This window comes from Vicugna pacos, chromosome 5 (genome assembly GCF_048564905.1).
Source record: "Vicugna pacos chromosome 5, VicPac4, whole genome shotgun sequence".
In the NCBI taxonomy this organism is placed as follows: Eukaryota; Metazoa; Chordata; class Mammalia; order Artiodactyla; family Camelidae; genus Vicugna; species Vicugna pacos.
In genome coordinates, this window is record NC_132991.1 from 48,970,403 (window position 1) to 48,986,455 (window position 16,053).

General features: G+C 40.3%; 1 protein-coding gene across 1 annotated transcript; it reads right to left on the minus strand.

Moving 5' to 3' along the window:
* Positions 1-1,335: 1,335 nt before the first annotated feature.
* On the minus strand, positions 1,336-4,183 carry IFT70B (intraflagellar transport 70B). The gene has a single exon (XM_031677757.2). The coding sequence runs from the start codon at positions 3,958-3,960 to the stop codon at positions 1,963-1,965; it is 1,998 nt and encodes a 665-aa protein (XP_031533617.2). The 5' UTR covers positions 3,961-4,183; the 3' UTR covers positions 1,336-1,962.
* Between the last annotated feature and the right edge of the window lie 11,870 nt (positions 4,184-16,053).

Sequence of the window (16,053 nt, forward strand, 5' to 3'; positions counted from 1 at the left end):
TCTTCTGCCCATTTTTGGATTGGGTTGTTTGCTTGTTTCTTATTAAGTCATATGAGCTGCTTATATATTCTGGAGATCAAGCCTTTGTCGGTTTCATTTGCAAAAATTTTCTCCCATTTGTAGGTTGTCTTTTTGTTTTACTTATGGTTTCCTTTGCTGTGCAGAAGCTTGTAAGTTTCATTAGGTCCCGTTTGTTTGTTCTTGCTTTTATTTCTATTGCTTCAGTAGACTGTTCTAGGAGAACATTTTTGAGATGTATGTCAGATAATGTTTTGCCTGTATTTTCTTCTAGGAGGTTTATTGTATCTCTTCTTATGTTTAAGTCTTTGATCCATTTTGAGTTCATTTTTGTGTATGGTGTAAGGGAGTGTTCTAGCTTCATTGCTTTACATGCTGCTGTCCAGTTTTCCCAACACCATTTGCTGAAGAGACTGTCTTTATTCCATTGTATATTCTTGCCTCCTTTGTCGAAGATTAGTTGACCAAAAGTTTGTGGGTTCATTTCTGGGCTCTCTTTTCTGTTCTACTGGTCTATATGTCTGTTTTTGTACCAACACCATGCTGTCTCGATGACTGTAGCTCTATAGTATTGTCTGAAGTCTGTAAGCCACATTTTCTGATAGATCTAATAGAATTTGAGCACCCAGGTGGTCACATTACAGAGGACTTACGGAGTACCTGTGTGGGTCCCTATCTGGGTACCCATGTGGCTAAGTAATTTCTCCTTGAAGGAAAAAAAATCATCTCATTCTAGCAAGGGTTCACTATCTTTCTGTAGAAAGCCATTTGGTTGAACCATAAAAATTTGCTAGTTTTGTAGTTTAAAAACTTCCAAAATCAGCAATTTCATATCATTTAACCTACTTCGCTTTTTTTCTAAGCCAGGTCAAGACTTGGAGTTGACAGATTTATGGAGAGAAAAGGGATGGGGAAACAAAAAATAAAGTTCTTATATGGTTCAGAAAATAAAATGCCTATGCAGAGTGACTGGGGTTTTCATTGGAAGGGTTGTGGGCATGAACCTAACATTATGAATCTACCAGATGAGGTTTCAGGATTGACATTTTCATCTGTGATGGAGGTAGAAGAGAGGTTTGGTGGGGTCATGGGAATAGTGTAGATTTTTCCTTACCCGAGGCTATAACATGGAAACAACTCCAGTGTTAATATATCCTAAATTGCAAACACAAAGGCAGGATATAAGAACTGAGTTCTCAGGATACTTCTGCTATTCCTCATTGTTAAAGATAAATGAGAGCAGAGTTATTAAAAACAGTAACAGTATAACTGCTCATATATTCAAGTTATTAACAGATAGAACAAAAGAAAACCATGTAAAATTCTTTTGACAATTGTTTATTGTCTCTACAGCCACAGCACCATAACTTTGTTAAAGGCACAAGGTTTCCCACTGACTCCTGCACATTAAAAAAAAAAAAACTAAACATTTGTAATGTAAGGTATTTTGGTTACATTAAATGTTACATTTATATCAAAAAAAACACTGACAAAACATCCTATACTCTATATAATATATATTCATTACAAATTAACATAGTTAAGAGGGAAAGTTGTCAGATTAGGACACACAATCCCTAAGATTATTATTAAAAGCCTAGAAATCCTATACATTAACTCCTGAGTTCTGGGCTCAACAGTGCAAAGTCCCTGGATAATGTAATCCTTGTGCAGAGCTCGCAAAATACAACAAAGCACAAATGATAACAAAGGAGAGGAAACAGAGGTGCTAACAAGTTACTAGACACTATGTCTCCATACAGTTTTGAGTTTTTCATAAACCTAGGTATAAAAGTTAATATATTTCACTTTGGGAAGATTATACAAAGATTATTTTTATTAAAATTTTAAAGTATATAAACACATAACAAATGTAAAAATGCCAATAGCTAACTACAGATAAAACAGTGAAAAACATAGATATAAAGCCACTATCAGACATTACTATATATTCCATCCTATAATCTCATAAATCAAAGCTTTTAATTGTCTGGATTCATATGTGACTGTATTCTTTCCAATATGCATTCTTTCTTCTTCCAGGGGTTGTTCAATAACGGCAGGTATATTCCTACCATAAAGTTCACAGTGCTCTAGAAACTGGACACATTCTTGAACAACACTGTCATGAAGCATGATCGTGTGTTTAGACATGTTTTCTAATAAGGACAGGAAGCATCTTTTGGCATAATACCAGGTATCAGTTCCCAGTTTTTTACTATAAGGTTCCAAGCTCTTGATAACCCGAGAAATTCCAAAGTCATAGTTTCCTTTGGCACAATAAAGTGTCCCTATCACCAAATTCACAATGCAGAGATGGTAGATTTTCTTGTCTGGGTCATCATAGGAGAGCTGCTCTTCCTCCTTTTCAATCTTCCTCATCAACTCCTCGGCTTCTTCATTTTGACTTGTCATAATATATGAAACACACAGGTTAGCCAGCACGATAGCACTGACATTCAGGATGTTATCATAATGCTTCTTGACGATGGGCTCATAAAAACCTATGGCTTCTTTGTACTTGTTTTCCTGCATGAACAGAACATGAGCCACATTCAGCCTCCACACATCATGGTCACTACAGAATTCCACTGATTTGCGGAAGATCTTTTCCACCATTGGGTAATTTTCAAGGTTCCAGTAGATTTTGGCCTGGGCCATCAACACGGGAATATACTTCTCAAGGGTGTCATCATACTCATTCACTGCCTTTTTGACAGCCTCATCATCCCTGTTGTGTCTTGCTTCCTGCACTTGTATGGTGAGTTTCCGGAGCTGTTCAGTCAGCATCCCTGCCAGCCCATCCAGCTTAATGAAAGCCTCTTCAGGAGCTGTCTGGCAGGTGATCATGGCATCCAAGAAGTCGTAGAGATAGGGTGTGAGGAACTTGTAAGTCAAATGGGCATTCTCTGCCAGGACATCTGCTGCCAGGTCAAAATATTCATATTTACAGTAGAGCAGCAACAGGTTGCCAAAGGTCTCTGGAGGAAAGGGGTTCTGTTGCAGCAAAAACTGTAGCTTTTCAAATCCTTCTGTAGGCCTGGAATCCATGTTCATTAGCGCCTGGTTGTGCAGTGTCACAGGGTCTAATTCTTCCTCTGCCCTAGGTGGCATGTCAGTGAGGGCTTCCTGGGCCGCCTCATAGTTTCTCAATTGGTATTCTATGGCAGCCTTGAGGTTGAAGGCTTCCACCAGAGCAGTCTGGTGAAGGACTAAGGTGTTGCCAACACTTCGAACGTCAATGCCCTCAGTGGTCATGCCCACACCCAGCTCTGGATGCTGGCGAATGCCACGCTCAATAATGTCGGCGATATGCTTCAGCGCCGGGGCATAGTGCCGGCTGCTGTAATAGGCCAAAGCTAGGTTGTAGGAAAGGTCAGGCCCATAGCCTGAAGCCTGCAGGGCCGTAGAGAACTTGGAACACGCGGCTTCATAATGTCCCTCCTTGTAGAGCAAACAACCCAGGTTAACCTGGCCATCGAGCTCATTCTCGCCCCCGCTGTCTTCTCCCCCTTCCCCACTCAGTAGTTGCTCCACCAGGCTCCTGGCCCCGGGCAGGTCGCCCTCGCTGTACTTGATAGCGGCCTGGAGACGGAGGACTCGGTTGTGGTAGGCGGGGTTGTCCAGGAGGAGGAAGGCGACGCGGGTGGCCTCCGGGTAAAGGCAGGCCTTGTACAGGGCCTGGGCCTGGTACAGGCGGTACTGCTCCAGCTCCGGGTGCAGCTGGCCCAGCTGCTCATAGCACTCGGCCGCCAGCGCGAACTCCTGCAGCCGGTAGTAGCAGTAGCCCAGCAGCGACAGGCCGGCGCGGCTCCTCGGGCTCCGCTGGAGCTCTCCGCCCAGCAGCTGCACCGCCTCGGCGTAGCGGGCATCCCGGATGAGCCGGTACACGACCGCGGTGAACTCCCCGTCGGGGATCTGCGCACCGCCCAGCCCCGCCATAAGCGCCGCGGCGGCTGTGCGTGCTCGTTACCACGGCAACAGGCCAACCGGAAACGGAAGCCAGTGAAGAATGGCGTTTTTGTGGCGTGCTCCCACAGTTACTTTGCAGCAGAAGGACCAACCTAGTTGGAAAGAGTCACTAATGCGAGTGTCTCTATTATTAGCCTGGTCCCTGAAGACTCCAGAGTGTGAGCGGCATCACTCAGAGGGGAGAGGAAACGCCCGCCGGCCGTCAGAGGCGGGAACTGTTGCCCGGCATACACCGGTCCGATCGCGCCGCCGTCGGGCGTGGCCGCGCTGTATGCTGGGAGGCGTAGTCTCTTCGGGACGGACCCTCGGACGCGAGGAGGTGAGGTTATAGTAGCCTTCCTTTCGTCTGGTAAATGCAGTGCCTTCCCTTGTTGGCTGCCCGTTATGCCACCTCGTTCTTTGGCACAGGGCGGAAGGTTTACAGACCGAAGTCCTTTTCGTTTTTGAGCCTTATAAACTATGCAGTGCATACAAATAGTGTCGTTCCTCGTTGTTTTAGTAAGGAAACGGAAATGGAAAAAGAGGAATGTCAGCTGGGTATTCTCCCCAAATTAGAGTAGAGCTTTTGTCTTTGGGCTGCCCCGAGGGCACATTTTGTAGGAACAAAAATAGTGCAGCGTCTAGGACTTCTTATATTGCCATTTCCAGAGGTTGGCAACAGGAAAAAATGCTTTGGTTTTTATCTGATACTTGGAGAGGACTGGCTTTCGTTCCAAGCCCCTCTGCCCAGCCCCGCTTTTTCCATAGCAACAAATATTACTGAGCACATTTTAGCGTTTAAATTTGGCTCTTGAGCCTCCAGATGTCACTAGGAGGTAGAAACATTGGAAAATCTATGACCTCGTGTTTTCCAAGAAGGGTGGGGCGGGAGAGGAAGCTCGGCCCAAAGTGTTCCTTTTTTCTATGCACTGCTACACTTGTAACTGTGCAAACCTGTTTAAGTCGTCAGTCTGGGTGGGTGTGTGTGAGTGAGACAGAAAGAGACCCAACCTGTACTTACCAGGCTCTAGTAATGTTTTTGGATATCATTATGCTGATAAACAGTGCTTTTCCTTCAGTTAAAAAAAAAAAGAAAAGAAAAAAATTTCCTAGAGTTTAATTTTTGCCCCTCAAATTCTTAGTTTGAAGATCTCTATGGAGATTCGCTGGACTGTACAAGAAACTATTCTGGATTTTCTTTTGTTCCTTTGTTACGTATTTGGAATAGATGCTCTAGATTCCGTGTTACTACCTTGGGGCTATTTTTGTATAAATTCTTTTCAATTTAATAGTGCCTATTATGGTGCAGTGAGAAACTAGGAACTTAATTATTTATAAAATTATATTGGGTCACTAATAAAAAACATACCAATAGTTTAGGCTGACCTGGAGACTGTAGAATTTGGGGGAGATGAATACAATTTTTCAGTCAAGAAGTAGAGAAGGTAGCAAAAGACAAAACTGGTTTATCCCAGTGAGGTAGTAGTAAATGTGCAGTTTTCAAGATAATAAAATTCGCTGTAATTTATGAATATCTGCCATACACAGTGCCTCTCCTGGTGGCCTGGGATGAGGGGATTCTTTCATAGTCTGTGATTTCCATTGGTCTTGCTATCACCCAAGATAAACAGTTCAAGTAAAAGCATGTCTTTGCTATATAATTAGAGACTTCCATGCACAAACGTTATCTGCCTCCTGAATAGTATTGCTGCATATAAATATTTTCTACGTATACATTTTGGAGCCAACATCAACCGTATTTATTGCATGGCACTCTATTAGACTATTCCTGTATATTATGTTTCATCTTAATAATCACCTTATTCTGCATATTACGGATGGAAAAAAGAAGTAGCCAAACCATGATATCCCAAAGCTAAGTTCATTAGGAAATAGAGACGGATGAATTAATTCAATCTATGTATCACGTAAGGGCCCAGCTTTGATGGAATACTAATTAAAAAAATTTTTTTAATGGTGGTACTGGGGGTTGAACCCAGGACCTTATGCATGTTAGGCATGTACTCTACCACTGGGCTATACTCTCCATCCATTTTTTTTTTTTGGTTGTTATTTTCCTGTTAAAACAGCCACCTTGGTTTGGGGTAGTAGAATTTGAACTTCTTTCCCTGAGTAATAGTTGTGAGTAGATGTTAGGAAGTAGTGAGATGTGGTATAGTCCCTAGTCACCTTTTACAGCTAAAAAGTGACTTCAGTAGGGTATTTAAATGCTAAACTGTCAAGTGACTGACTTCATGTACTCATACATTCTTCTCTCTTCCTGAGAAGTTTGCCAAAGCTGTGTTCTGGATGAGACCGGACAAGGAACCTTCCACTAAGTGAATATCAAGAAAGGAACAAACTTCACCAGTTCCAAAGGGGTTGTGTGAGACTCTGGACCACCCAAGATTCCCAGAGAAAGCAGCTGAGGAAGACTGCTGTAACCCTACTCTGAGGCTTCTTCCAACCCAGTCTCTGACTGCAGCCCTTTCTGGTCTTCAACCCAAGGAGGTACATGGTTTGAGCGATGCTGCCTAGTGCTGCTCAATAATCAGGGAATAGGGTGTCTTCCCCTCTGTGCTTGTCTGATTGACACATCTCTTGGGGAAAAAAATTACCCAAAAGGCTCAATCCTTAAACAATTTTTATGCATTTTAAATCCTTATATATTGAGATGTTACCTTGGGTAAGTTGTTATAAATCAAGATAAATGACAGAGCATGAACACTGGAAATTGCCTTTTATGTCTTTAGTCTGTCAGGCTGATTTTCAGAGTTATATTTGTGTCATGAAAGCATTCACCTTCAAATAGCTTCTTGGGGATGTATGCAAAATAGAAGGACCCTGTGCTCTCCCTGAAATGCCTCTGGTCCCTACAGGCATCAGTGGAGGTTCCCCTCCTTGTGCTGGGACCTGTCTATGAGTGTAGCAGCTGAAGTGGGCAGGAGAGAGGCTGTTCTGTGTCTTCCTCCTTATTTCATGTGCTGCTGCTCCCAAGACCTGGCTTAAAAAAAGCAGGACATTCAGCTTAGACAGATGGAGGGCAGGGTCGTTTTCAAAATGAAATGAGTGCACAAATCACACTGTGAAATTGGCATGACCATCACTGCTGCTGTGATAGACCAACTTTCATTTAGTCCATGACAGACAGTTGGGGACTAGATTAGTTTTTGAGGGGGTGGTGAGAGACAGCCCTTTAATTAATGATAGAAATTCTGGAAAGCAGTAAACAGGGTGGATTATTATAAAATGTCATAAAGGATCATTTTGTTTCCAACAGAACCTTGAAAAGCTGGAGCATATATCAAAAAGTTAGTGTGTTATACCATTTCTAGCAATAAGAAAGCATTTGGTGGTTGCAGTAAAAAGATTTAGTGCCTTATTGAAAGGAACTAGACTTTAGGAAAATGGTGTTGGCCTCAGGGTGGATTTTGCTGCATAAGGAGAAGCATGTTTACCATGTAGAGGAATTCCATTCAGGCAGAATCTATAGGTGCTAAAAGTGTGATGTGTAGTTCTGAAAAAGCTTATGTTTCTTGCTGCCAAAATGTGAGATGATCAAATCCCATGTATCTTCTATTTGGCATTCTCTTTTAAAACTAGTTGTAAATGATTGTTTCTTATTTATCTTGTAAAAATAACATCTTTTTGGCAAACATTGTTTATAACCACATCTGTGGTTAAACGTCTTCCTTGATAAAGGGAGACCTTCTACAAAATCATTCCCCAAGTTGTTATTTCTGCCTCCCATTCATATTAGGCTGTTTTGTCCAGGATGGCGAGATTGAGCCGCTCAGTTTCCTTGCTTCCTCTGGAGTCCAGCTTGATTTTTTTTGTCCCTGTGTGTCCACTGATGACGATAGAACTGACCTTCTTCTACCATCTTTCGCCTCTCACCTCTCCTACTGTAAATGGAGAAGGAAAGAATAAATTGGTGCCAAATCTGTAATGTGGCTCCCTGACCTGTAGGAGCATCTGTTCCATCTTTTAAGATTTTTGAAAAGACTACATGATGAATCAATACTTGGGAATATTTATGCCCAGATGGTGAGACATTTTACCTCATTGAAAGCTGAATCTTTTATCTCTGACAGTTCCAGCTCTATTAATATTTTATATAGTAATATATATCCTTCTTGATATATCTTGCTTTTGATCAAATATTTTCTGTTTTGAGGTTTATGGTGCTGTTGTCCAAACTAATTTATTAGGCAGAACACAATAACATTGCAGTTTATAAAAAGGAATTAGCAGAGAAAACATAACTGTGGGTACTGCCATTGAAAAATTCATTCCTTGCAGTTAGAGTGTGCTTGCTGTGGAATGCACTGACGAGGCTGTTACGAAAACCATTTCATTTGAGATTTTTCACTGCCTTTGTTTCCAAGAGGCAAGAAATGATTCACAGGATCACTCCTGTCTTCTAAGACTGGTACCTTTCATAGTCAGATGTATCCTGTCTGTGCTTGTTCTCATTTCTGTAATACAGCCATGTAAGTAATAAATTGGGTGGGAAAAGTCAGAAGATGATATTCCTAAAAGAAAGCTGTCATCAGCCTCTGGACACATTTTCTGGCTTGCAAAGCCTCTAAAATGGTTTTCCATCAGAAAGCCGCCCATGATGATTTTGACAAACAGCCATCCAATTGTCTGAAAAGTACTGTGCTAGTTTTTAAGGCTTTTTCTGTGGAGAGTTATGGGACACACTCTCTGGGCCTGTGCTGGTGGACTGAGAGACCAACTCAGAAGCCAAGGCTGTCCTTCCAGCCTTCTGCTCCCACACTCCCCATGTCCAGAGAATCAAGTTCTGACAATTCTGCCTCTGAAATCTCTCAACCCTCTATAGGTCTGTCCAATTTCCACTACTGCTCTAGTTTCTACCACCATCATCTCTCTCCTGGATCTGCAGTGTGTCTTCTAAATGGCTTCTCATCTCTTCCTGGGACCGTTCCAAAGATTTCAAGGCACTTCATCTCCCTTCTTGTTACAGAGTTTTACTGTGGGAATCTCATTAAGCCTTTAAATGCTTCATTTCTCCCAGGAGATCCATGTGTATGATAAAACTCCCAGTGGCTTCTCTTCCTAAGTCAGAGTTTCTGTGTCAGGTATGTAGGAGGTTGTCATTCACCCCAGTGACTCTTGCTGCCTGAATGTCTTGGGATTGAGACTTTGAATGATTTTGAAAGGAATGGTTGCTCTATATAGTATTAGAAGTTAAGAGATGTAGAGACTTCAGTTGATTTAGTCACTTTCTTGTAGGGAAGAATTTAATAATAATGGTTTATAAGTACATCAGGTGCTTTTCTTAGCTCTGGATATCTATGCTCTGGAGGGATTCTTTGTCTTTTAACTTTTAGGTTTTGTCCTCTGGCCTTGGAAATGGAACCCTGCAGACATTGTCTTCCATATGTAAAAGGCCTGTAAAAAACAAAAAAACAGAGAAAGAAATAAAAAATTGATCAAGACATGAAAATGTCCCCAGGTGGCATAACGTATTTGAGAGATAGGCGAATTCAGTATAAAACTATCTGAAGTCAAATCCCTGTTCTGCATCACCAGCAATGTAGCCATGGAAAAGGTTGTTAACCTCACTGAATCATGGTTCCCTTATTGGCAAACCATAGACCAAAATAATTTCTTTGTGCAAGATAATACAAAACATCCGGCCCATAGTAAGTATTTAATATGCTTTATTATTATTACTTAAATGGAGCTATTGAGATTCCTTGGGAATCTTATTAGAGTATTTTAGGCTTAAACAAGTATGGGCCAAAATGACTGTGTTAAACGTCTGCCATCCAAGAGTACATGTTCTGCTATATCAGATGTTATGTTCCTGAATGCCTGAGAAACTCCAGAGTGTGGAGGGCAGTTATCTGGCGTAAATTGGTGTCTTCATTAAACCTGCTTCTTCAAGAAATTAAAGCACCAAGTTAAGTAGTATATTTTGTTCATTCAACAAATTAATGAGTGCTTACTCTACCCAACACTGTACATTGTGGAGAATCCAGAACCTTCAAGTAACATACAGTCCAGGGGAAACACTGCAAATACATTAAAAAGTTAAACCCGGGCAATATGTGCAGTACCTTAAGAGTAAAACAACGGGACACAGAGGTTCAGAGTTTATAATAACAGCAAGCCCTCGTTTGGCTGGATCAGTGTTTTGAAATCCTATCAGGTACCTTACTGCTTCCTTTTATAATGAATATTTTCTGAGGCCCTTTTTACTATTTTGAAATGAAGTTTATGTATGATATATAACATCCTACACACGTAATTTATTTTCTCTTTCTTCTTTCCTTCCTTCCTTTCTTCTTTCCTTTCATCTTTTAAATCTCAGGTGCATGAACTGTCTAATCATAATCCTTGATCACTGATATGCTTTCCATTATTGGTCTATGCATGATCCTCTTCTAGTCTTCTATTTAGCTAGTTATTTTGAATAATGTAATAATTCAAATAATTCAGTGAAGCCACCACCCAACAGAAAAGGTAGGACCTTTAGCATAACCTACATCTGATTCTGGAGATGCAGATGCCCCCACAAACCATTCTTTTGTCTTCCTTATCCTAGGTAATCATTACCCTGAATCCCATATTGAACATTGTCTTGCTTCTTCCTTTTTTACGTAATTTCATTGAACCTGTATGACTTTCTTGAACATATTTTTATTTTAGTTGTTTTAGCCCTATGAAAAAGGCTCACATGGCATATACTCTTTTCAATTAATGTAATTCTAAGGTTCATCCGTATTGTTGCGTATGTCAGTATGGTTCAGGGGTTTCAACTACTCTACAGTATAACATTGTGTGAATATTCCATGTTTTACTCACTTACTTTGCTGTTGATGGGCATTTGGGTTGTTTCTGGATAGTTACTGTTTGAGAAGTGCTGCTGTGGACATTTTTTTATATACTTCTTGGTGTACTTGTCTAGGATTTTTTTCTGTAAATATACCTAGAAGTGAAATTGTTGTATCATTGGAGTATTTTCATATTTAACTTTAGTACATAAAGCCAACTGTTTTCCACAACAGTTGCTCGAATTTCATTCCCACCAGCAGTGTGTAAAAGATTCCGTAAATCTACATTATCTCTAATACTTCATATTGTCAGAATTCATGTTAATTGGCCATATGTGGTTTCTCTTTTGTGAAAAGCCTGATCTTATCTTTTGCTCCTTTTTCTATTAGGTTATTATGTTTTAAAATTGCTGTTTAGGAGTTCTTTGTATAGGCAGAATTCTAATCCTTTATCAGTTATATGAATTGCAAACATCTAGTTTGTAACTTCTCACTTTCTTTAAGATAAAGTGCTTAAGTTTAATGTAGTCAAGTTTATTAATTTTTCCTTTTATAGTCAGTGCTTTTTTATGTCTTGTTTTAAAGACTTTTCCTTCCTCCATGGCAAAATTATATTCGCATTTTGTAAAAATGTTCTGTTTCTGCATTTAAAATTTTAATCTGTCTGGAGTTGGTTTTTGTATATTATGTGAAGTAGAGATTCAATTTGTTTCTTTTTTTCCAAATGGATAACCTTTTTCTCTCAGCTCCATTTGTTGAACAGTCTCTCAGTCCCCCTCAATTGGACATGCCTCCTCTCTTAACACACAAAGCTCTGTATATGTATAGGCTGGCCTGTTTCTGGGCTCCCTGTTCTATTCCATTATCAGTTTATCAAGTTTTGGACCAACATTACATTGTGCTAATTTCCATAGCTCCATTATAAATCCAAATATGGTTGGGGAAATACTCTCTCTGTACTTTCCTTTTTCAGCAATGAAGGGTCATGGCTATTCTTAGTCCTTTACTTTTGTTGCATATCTGATTTTTAAAAATCGACATAATACCCCTATTATAATATAAAGCAGAAATAGAAGGAAAATGATTTATGTAAAACAGTAAGTAGTTGAACATGTGTAAGTGCTAGGTCATGGGAACACCAGAAAAAACATCCCCACGAGTATTCACAGTGCCCCCTTGGAATAGTGCAGCCCCACTGAGAGCTGACAGGCTGTGGAGAAGTGGTGTGATTCTGTAGAGAAGCCTTAAAGGAGGGGTAGGATTTAAGCTAGCAGATCTGAGAGAGAGAGAGGGGTAGAATTTCGGTGCAAAGGTGAGAAACAAGCGACAACAACAAACAAACCCACATGGTATGTTTGTAGGAAGTTCATCCTGCTGAAATTGGGAGGAAGTTGGAAAGTTTTTTTTTTAATGTTTTTTGTATGTTCAAGGGGTGCTGGTGCAGGCCAAGATTAGTTATTACCTATATCACAACCCTGTGGCTGGTACAGCCCAACACACAGCTTACCCATCTGCTTTCCTTTGGGCAAGTCATCTAGAGTCTAAATTAAGTTCTGAGAACATAAACCAATAAACCAAAGCAATAAATCCAGCTTTAATGAAAATGAAACAGGTTCCCCACATTTCACTTTAAGCTGTAACTTTATTAAGTACGTTTACCTTGTATTTTATTAAGCACATTTGTAAGAACTTTTTTTTTTAATTGAAAAGTATTTCCTATTGTTTCACTTTGCCTCTGTGGATGGCTTAGATCTTCTGTAAAATAAAATTTAGACATTTTAAGAGCATGATTGGTATTGCCTGACAAAGCCAGGTAGTGGGAGAGTGGAAAGGGCCCCACTTGATTATATGGTGACTAAGCTGGCCTAGTTTTATTAGGTAAGGGTCCTCAGGCCACATTTCATTCTGTTGACCTTGTAGGCTGGGCGCTGAGGGGAAAGCTATTCACTTGCTTCTGTAGTAATTAGTTTCTCTACAGGTTTAAGGGTCTAAATAGCAATTCCCTTTAAAGATAAAACAGCTAGTTTTTTTTTTTAGACAATTAGTAAGACAGTGGTGTTAGGACCTCCTTGAAGATTTCATGGCTAGTGTTGATGTTGAAAGAGTACATTCACGTCATGTGTTTCATAGTCTGAAAAATCATGTAACTGATGTAAGTTTGTGAAGGCCTTTGAGCCTGATTCTAAATACAGTATCTCTGAAAAATATGCAATATTATGTAACCGAGACATTCTCTGTACCCAAGCTATACTCTTCTATGAATTTAAAATGTTTTTTACTTCTAACATAGTCCGGCATTCCCCTACTCTAGGTCTGCCAGCTTTTGCAGATAAAACAACAGGACATCTAGTATAAGGAGGATTATATTTGTAACATAAATTAGAAAGCCATTTGCTTATTTGAAATTCATATGTATATGGGCATTTTGTATTTTATCTGGCAACCCTACCCCACCCCAATATTTCCTACTCAGATTTTTCACTTCCCCTGAATTCTTGATTTCTCTTACATGTTACTTGTTACATATCCCCTCTTTAGGTCTCAGCTGTACCAATATGGAAGACACTCATTTCCCTTACTCTCTGCAAAATACCATTTCCACCAGGTACTAAGTAGGAGTAACATTGAGGAGTAACACATGTGAAAGTAATCGTGTTAAAGAGAAGCTGTAAAACCCTGTCTCTCATCCTAGGTACAGCGTGTAGCTGTGTGTGAAAAAGAACTTCAATTTATTTGGGTGTCTATGTATGTAACATATTTTGATATATTGAACTAATTAAAATGATCTTCATTAATTAATAATGATCATTACTTTTAAACCAATAGCTTTTTTCATTGAGTTAATTTAATTCAGCTCCTTTTAATATAAAACTGGTGTCCATGGCAGAATAAACAACTTTATATTGAAAACATTAACTATTCCTAGTCTAAAAAGTCCACCTGTCATATCTTTCACTGTGTTTCACTCACCTTCTCTTTTCCTTGAGTCACAGACTCCCCTCTTGCTGGGCCATCCCTTCTCATCTCTCCTAGTTTAACTCTTTTCCCCAGCTCCCTCTTCCTCCAGCATTGCTCCTGGAAGCTCAAAAATTCTTCTCACTTTATAAATCTTCTTGTCTCCATCCAACCTACGTCCAAAAGACCATCTTGCATGGCTTTTCAAACTGTTTTGGTAAACCAAAGATAAGTCTCCACCCACTGAGTTCTGCTACTAGCTTCTAAAACAGTGCCCACGCAACCCCACCCTTGCCGTTATAAAAGGGGAGAGGAATGGGGATCAAAAATGCCATTTGAGCCAAGAGGATGAAGAATGGAGGGACCCTCCGTGGTCCTTTGTGTTTCCACCATGGAAAGAGGGGGTGAAGATCAGAAGCTGATGGAGTTGCCCAAGAGAAACTTCACTGGGCCTTGATGGAGATTCCCAAGCCAGGTGGCAAAGAATCTTCCCCAGCTTCCTTCTGGAAGTATGGGAAATTTGCTGGCACCCAGGGGCAGGTGATGGCATTCTTCTGATGAGCAGTATCCTTTTCAGGCTGAGTTGTAGGCAGCTGGAGAGGGAACCACTACTAAAGAAAGATGGGGGACTGCTATTAACAGGCTGATTATCAGACCCCTATGAGGCTGCCTTTTGGGTCCCCCAGGAAGAGCTAGGGGACATTATGACAAGTGACAAAAGAGTGGTCAGGGGAGACATTGCACCTGGTTATTGGGTCTATGGAGATGGGATTAACTAACTAGACCTTGAAGGATTTCTCAATAGGCAGCCTCACTTTGAGAAGTAGCATCTGTTATGTCAAGAGAAGTGCATTCCTATATATGGTTTTTTTAGTATTGTTGTTACTAGCTAATGGATCTAAAGACAGTGACTTCCTGCCAAGGAAATGATTGCATTGCTTCCAGTAAACCATGGTAAATTTCTCTCCCAATGTTTTTAACAGATAGGTTAGTAATGTGTGGTGGCTTAGAAATGAGAACACTTGGGAAAGTATGACGATAGGACTGGCTCACTCAGACAGTGACCGTGGGCCGTGTTATTCATTCTACCTTCATGGACTCTAGGAGTACAATTTTTTAATGACCCACAGAGAAATGTCTTTAAAAACTCATCTCCCAAAGAAGAAAAACAAGCAAGCAAATAAAACTACCACCAGTATAGAAGAAGAAAAATGACAACTAAAATGTATCTCTGAGGGGCATAGAAGCAGAGTGTCTGTCCCTTCTTCCCTGGGAGTCACGTTATTACAGCCTATCAGGGTGACTCTAACCCTCTCACTTAGAACCTTCTTGAGGTGTGTGGAGGAAAAGCTGCCAGCTCTGGGTGGCCACACGAGAAGCAAATTCATTTGGCGGATGAACATTTTTAAAACCTGCCACATATGTTAGCCATTTTTATGGCAATTAAATTGTTGGGGGATCTGGGTGAACATGCAATAAAATCTTTCACAATAAACCATGTGGAAAATCATCTAATCCAACCCCTGGAGGTCAAAAGCCACAGTAACATGTTGCTTTATTCCATGAAGAAGAATTAAGACTCTTTAGACGGCTTGCTTTTCCCTTTGTTCTTTATAGTCTGGTGCTCCGGGTTTGGGGTGGAAGGAAAATTGTGTGAAAAGGTAGCAATGGGCTGGGGGAGGGCAGGGAGGCCCCATGCCAAGATGAACCTAGTAATTTGCCAGTAATTTCTAAAGTGGTATTGTTTCTATGCCACCCTTTTGCTATCCTCAGAAAGTAGACATTCTTCCCAAGGGATATAGAGAGGGAAATGGGATAAGGAGGTAAGACACAAAAGTCAGAACCGGATTTCACAGTGAAAGGACTTGAATTTCGGAAGGTGTAAAAGAGATTTTGTGATTATGCTTATTTGGTCATATGCATGGAAACATACAGCTTTTGGGACGTTGGGGGTCCCTTTCATTTTCTCTTGAAGAAATGCAATGGTCTAATTGAAAATAAAAACCTACAAGAGTTATAGGACACATTCTTACTGATTTGTACTTTAAGGACTTAAGCCTAAGTCACTTAGCTATATGAGAGTCTAGAAAGTCATTCCAGTTTTGGGGTGAAAAAATTTTTTGAGTTTCTCAGTAACTTCTAAAAATGACTAGCCAGTTTGTTTGTCTCCATTTGGAGGCATTTTGAAAACTTCTATCATTCAAGTTTTTATTTTATTTCCTAAAATAGACTTCTAATGAAGTAAACATGCTATTCAGTCCTCTTTTATCATTTCTACCCAGTTGTTTTAAAATTTGAGATTTAGAGCACATCTGAATGGCAT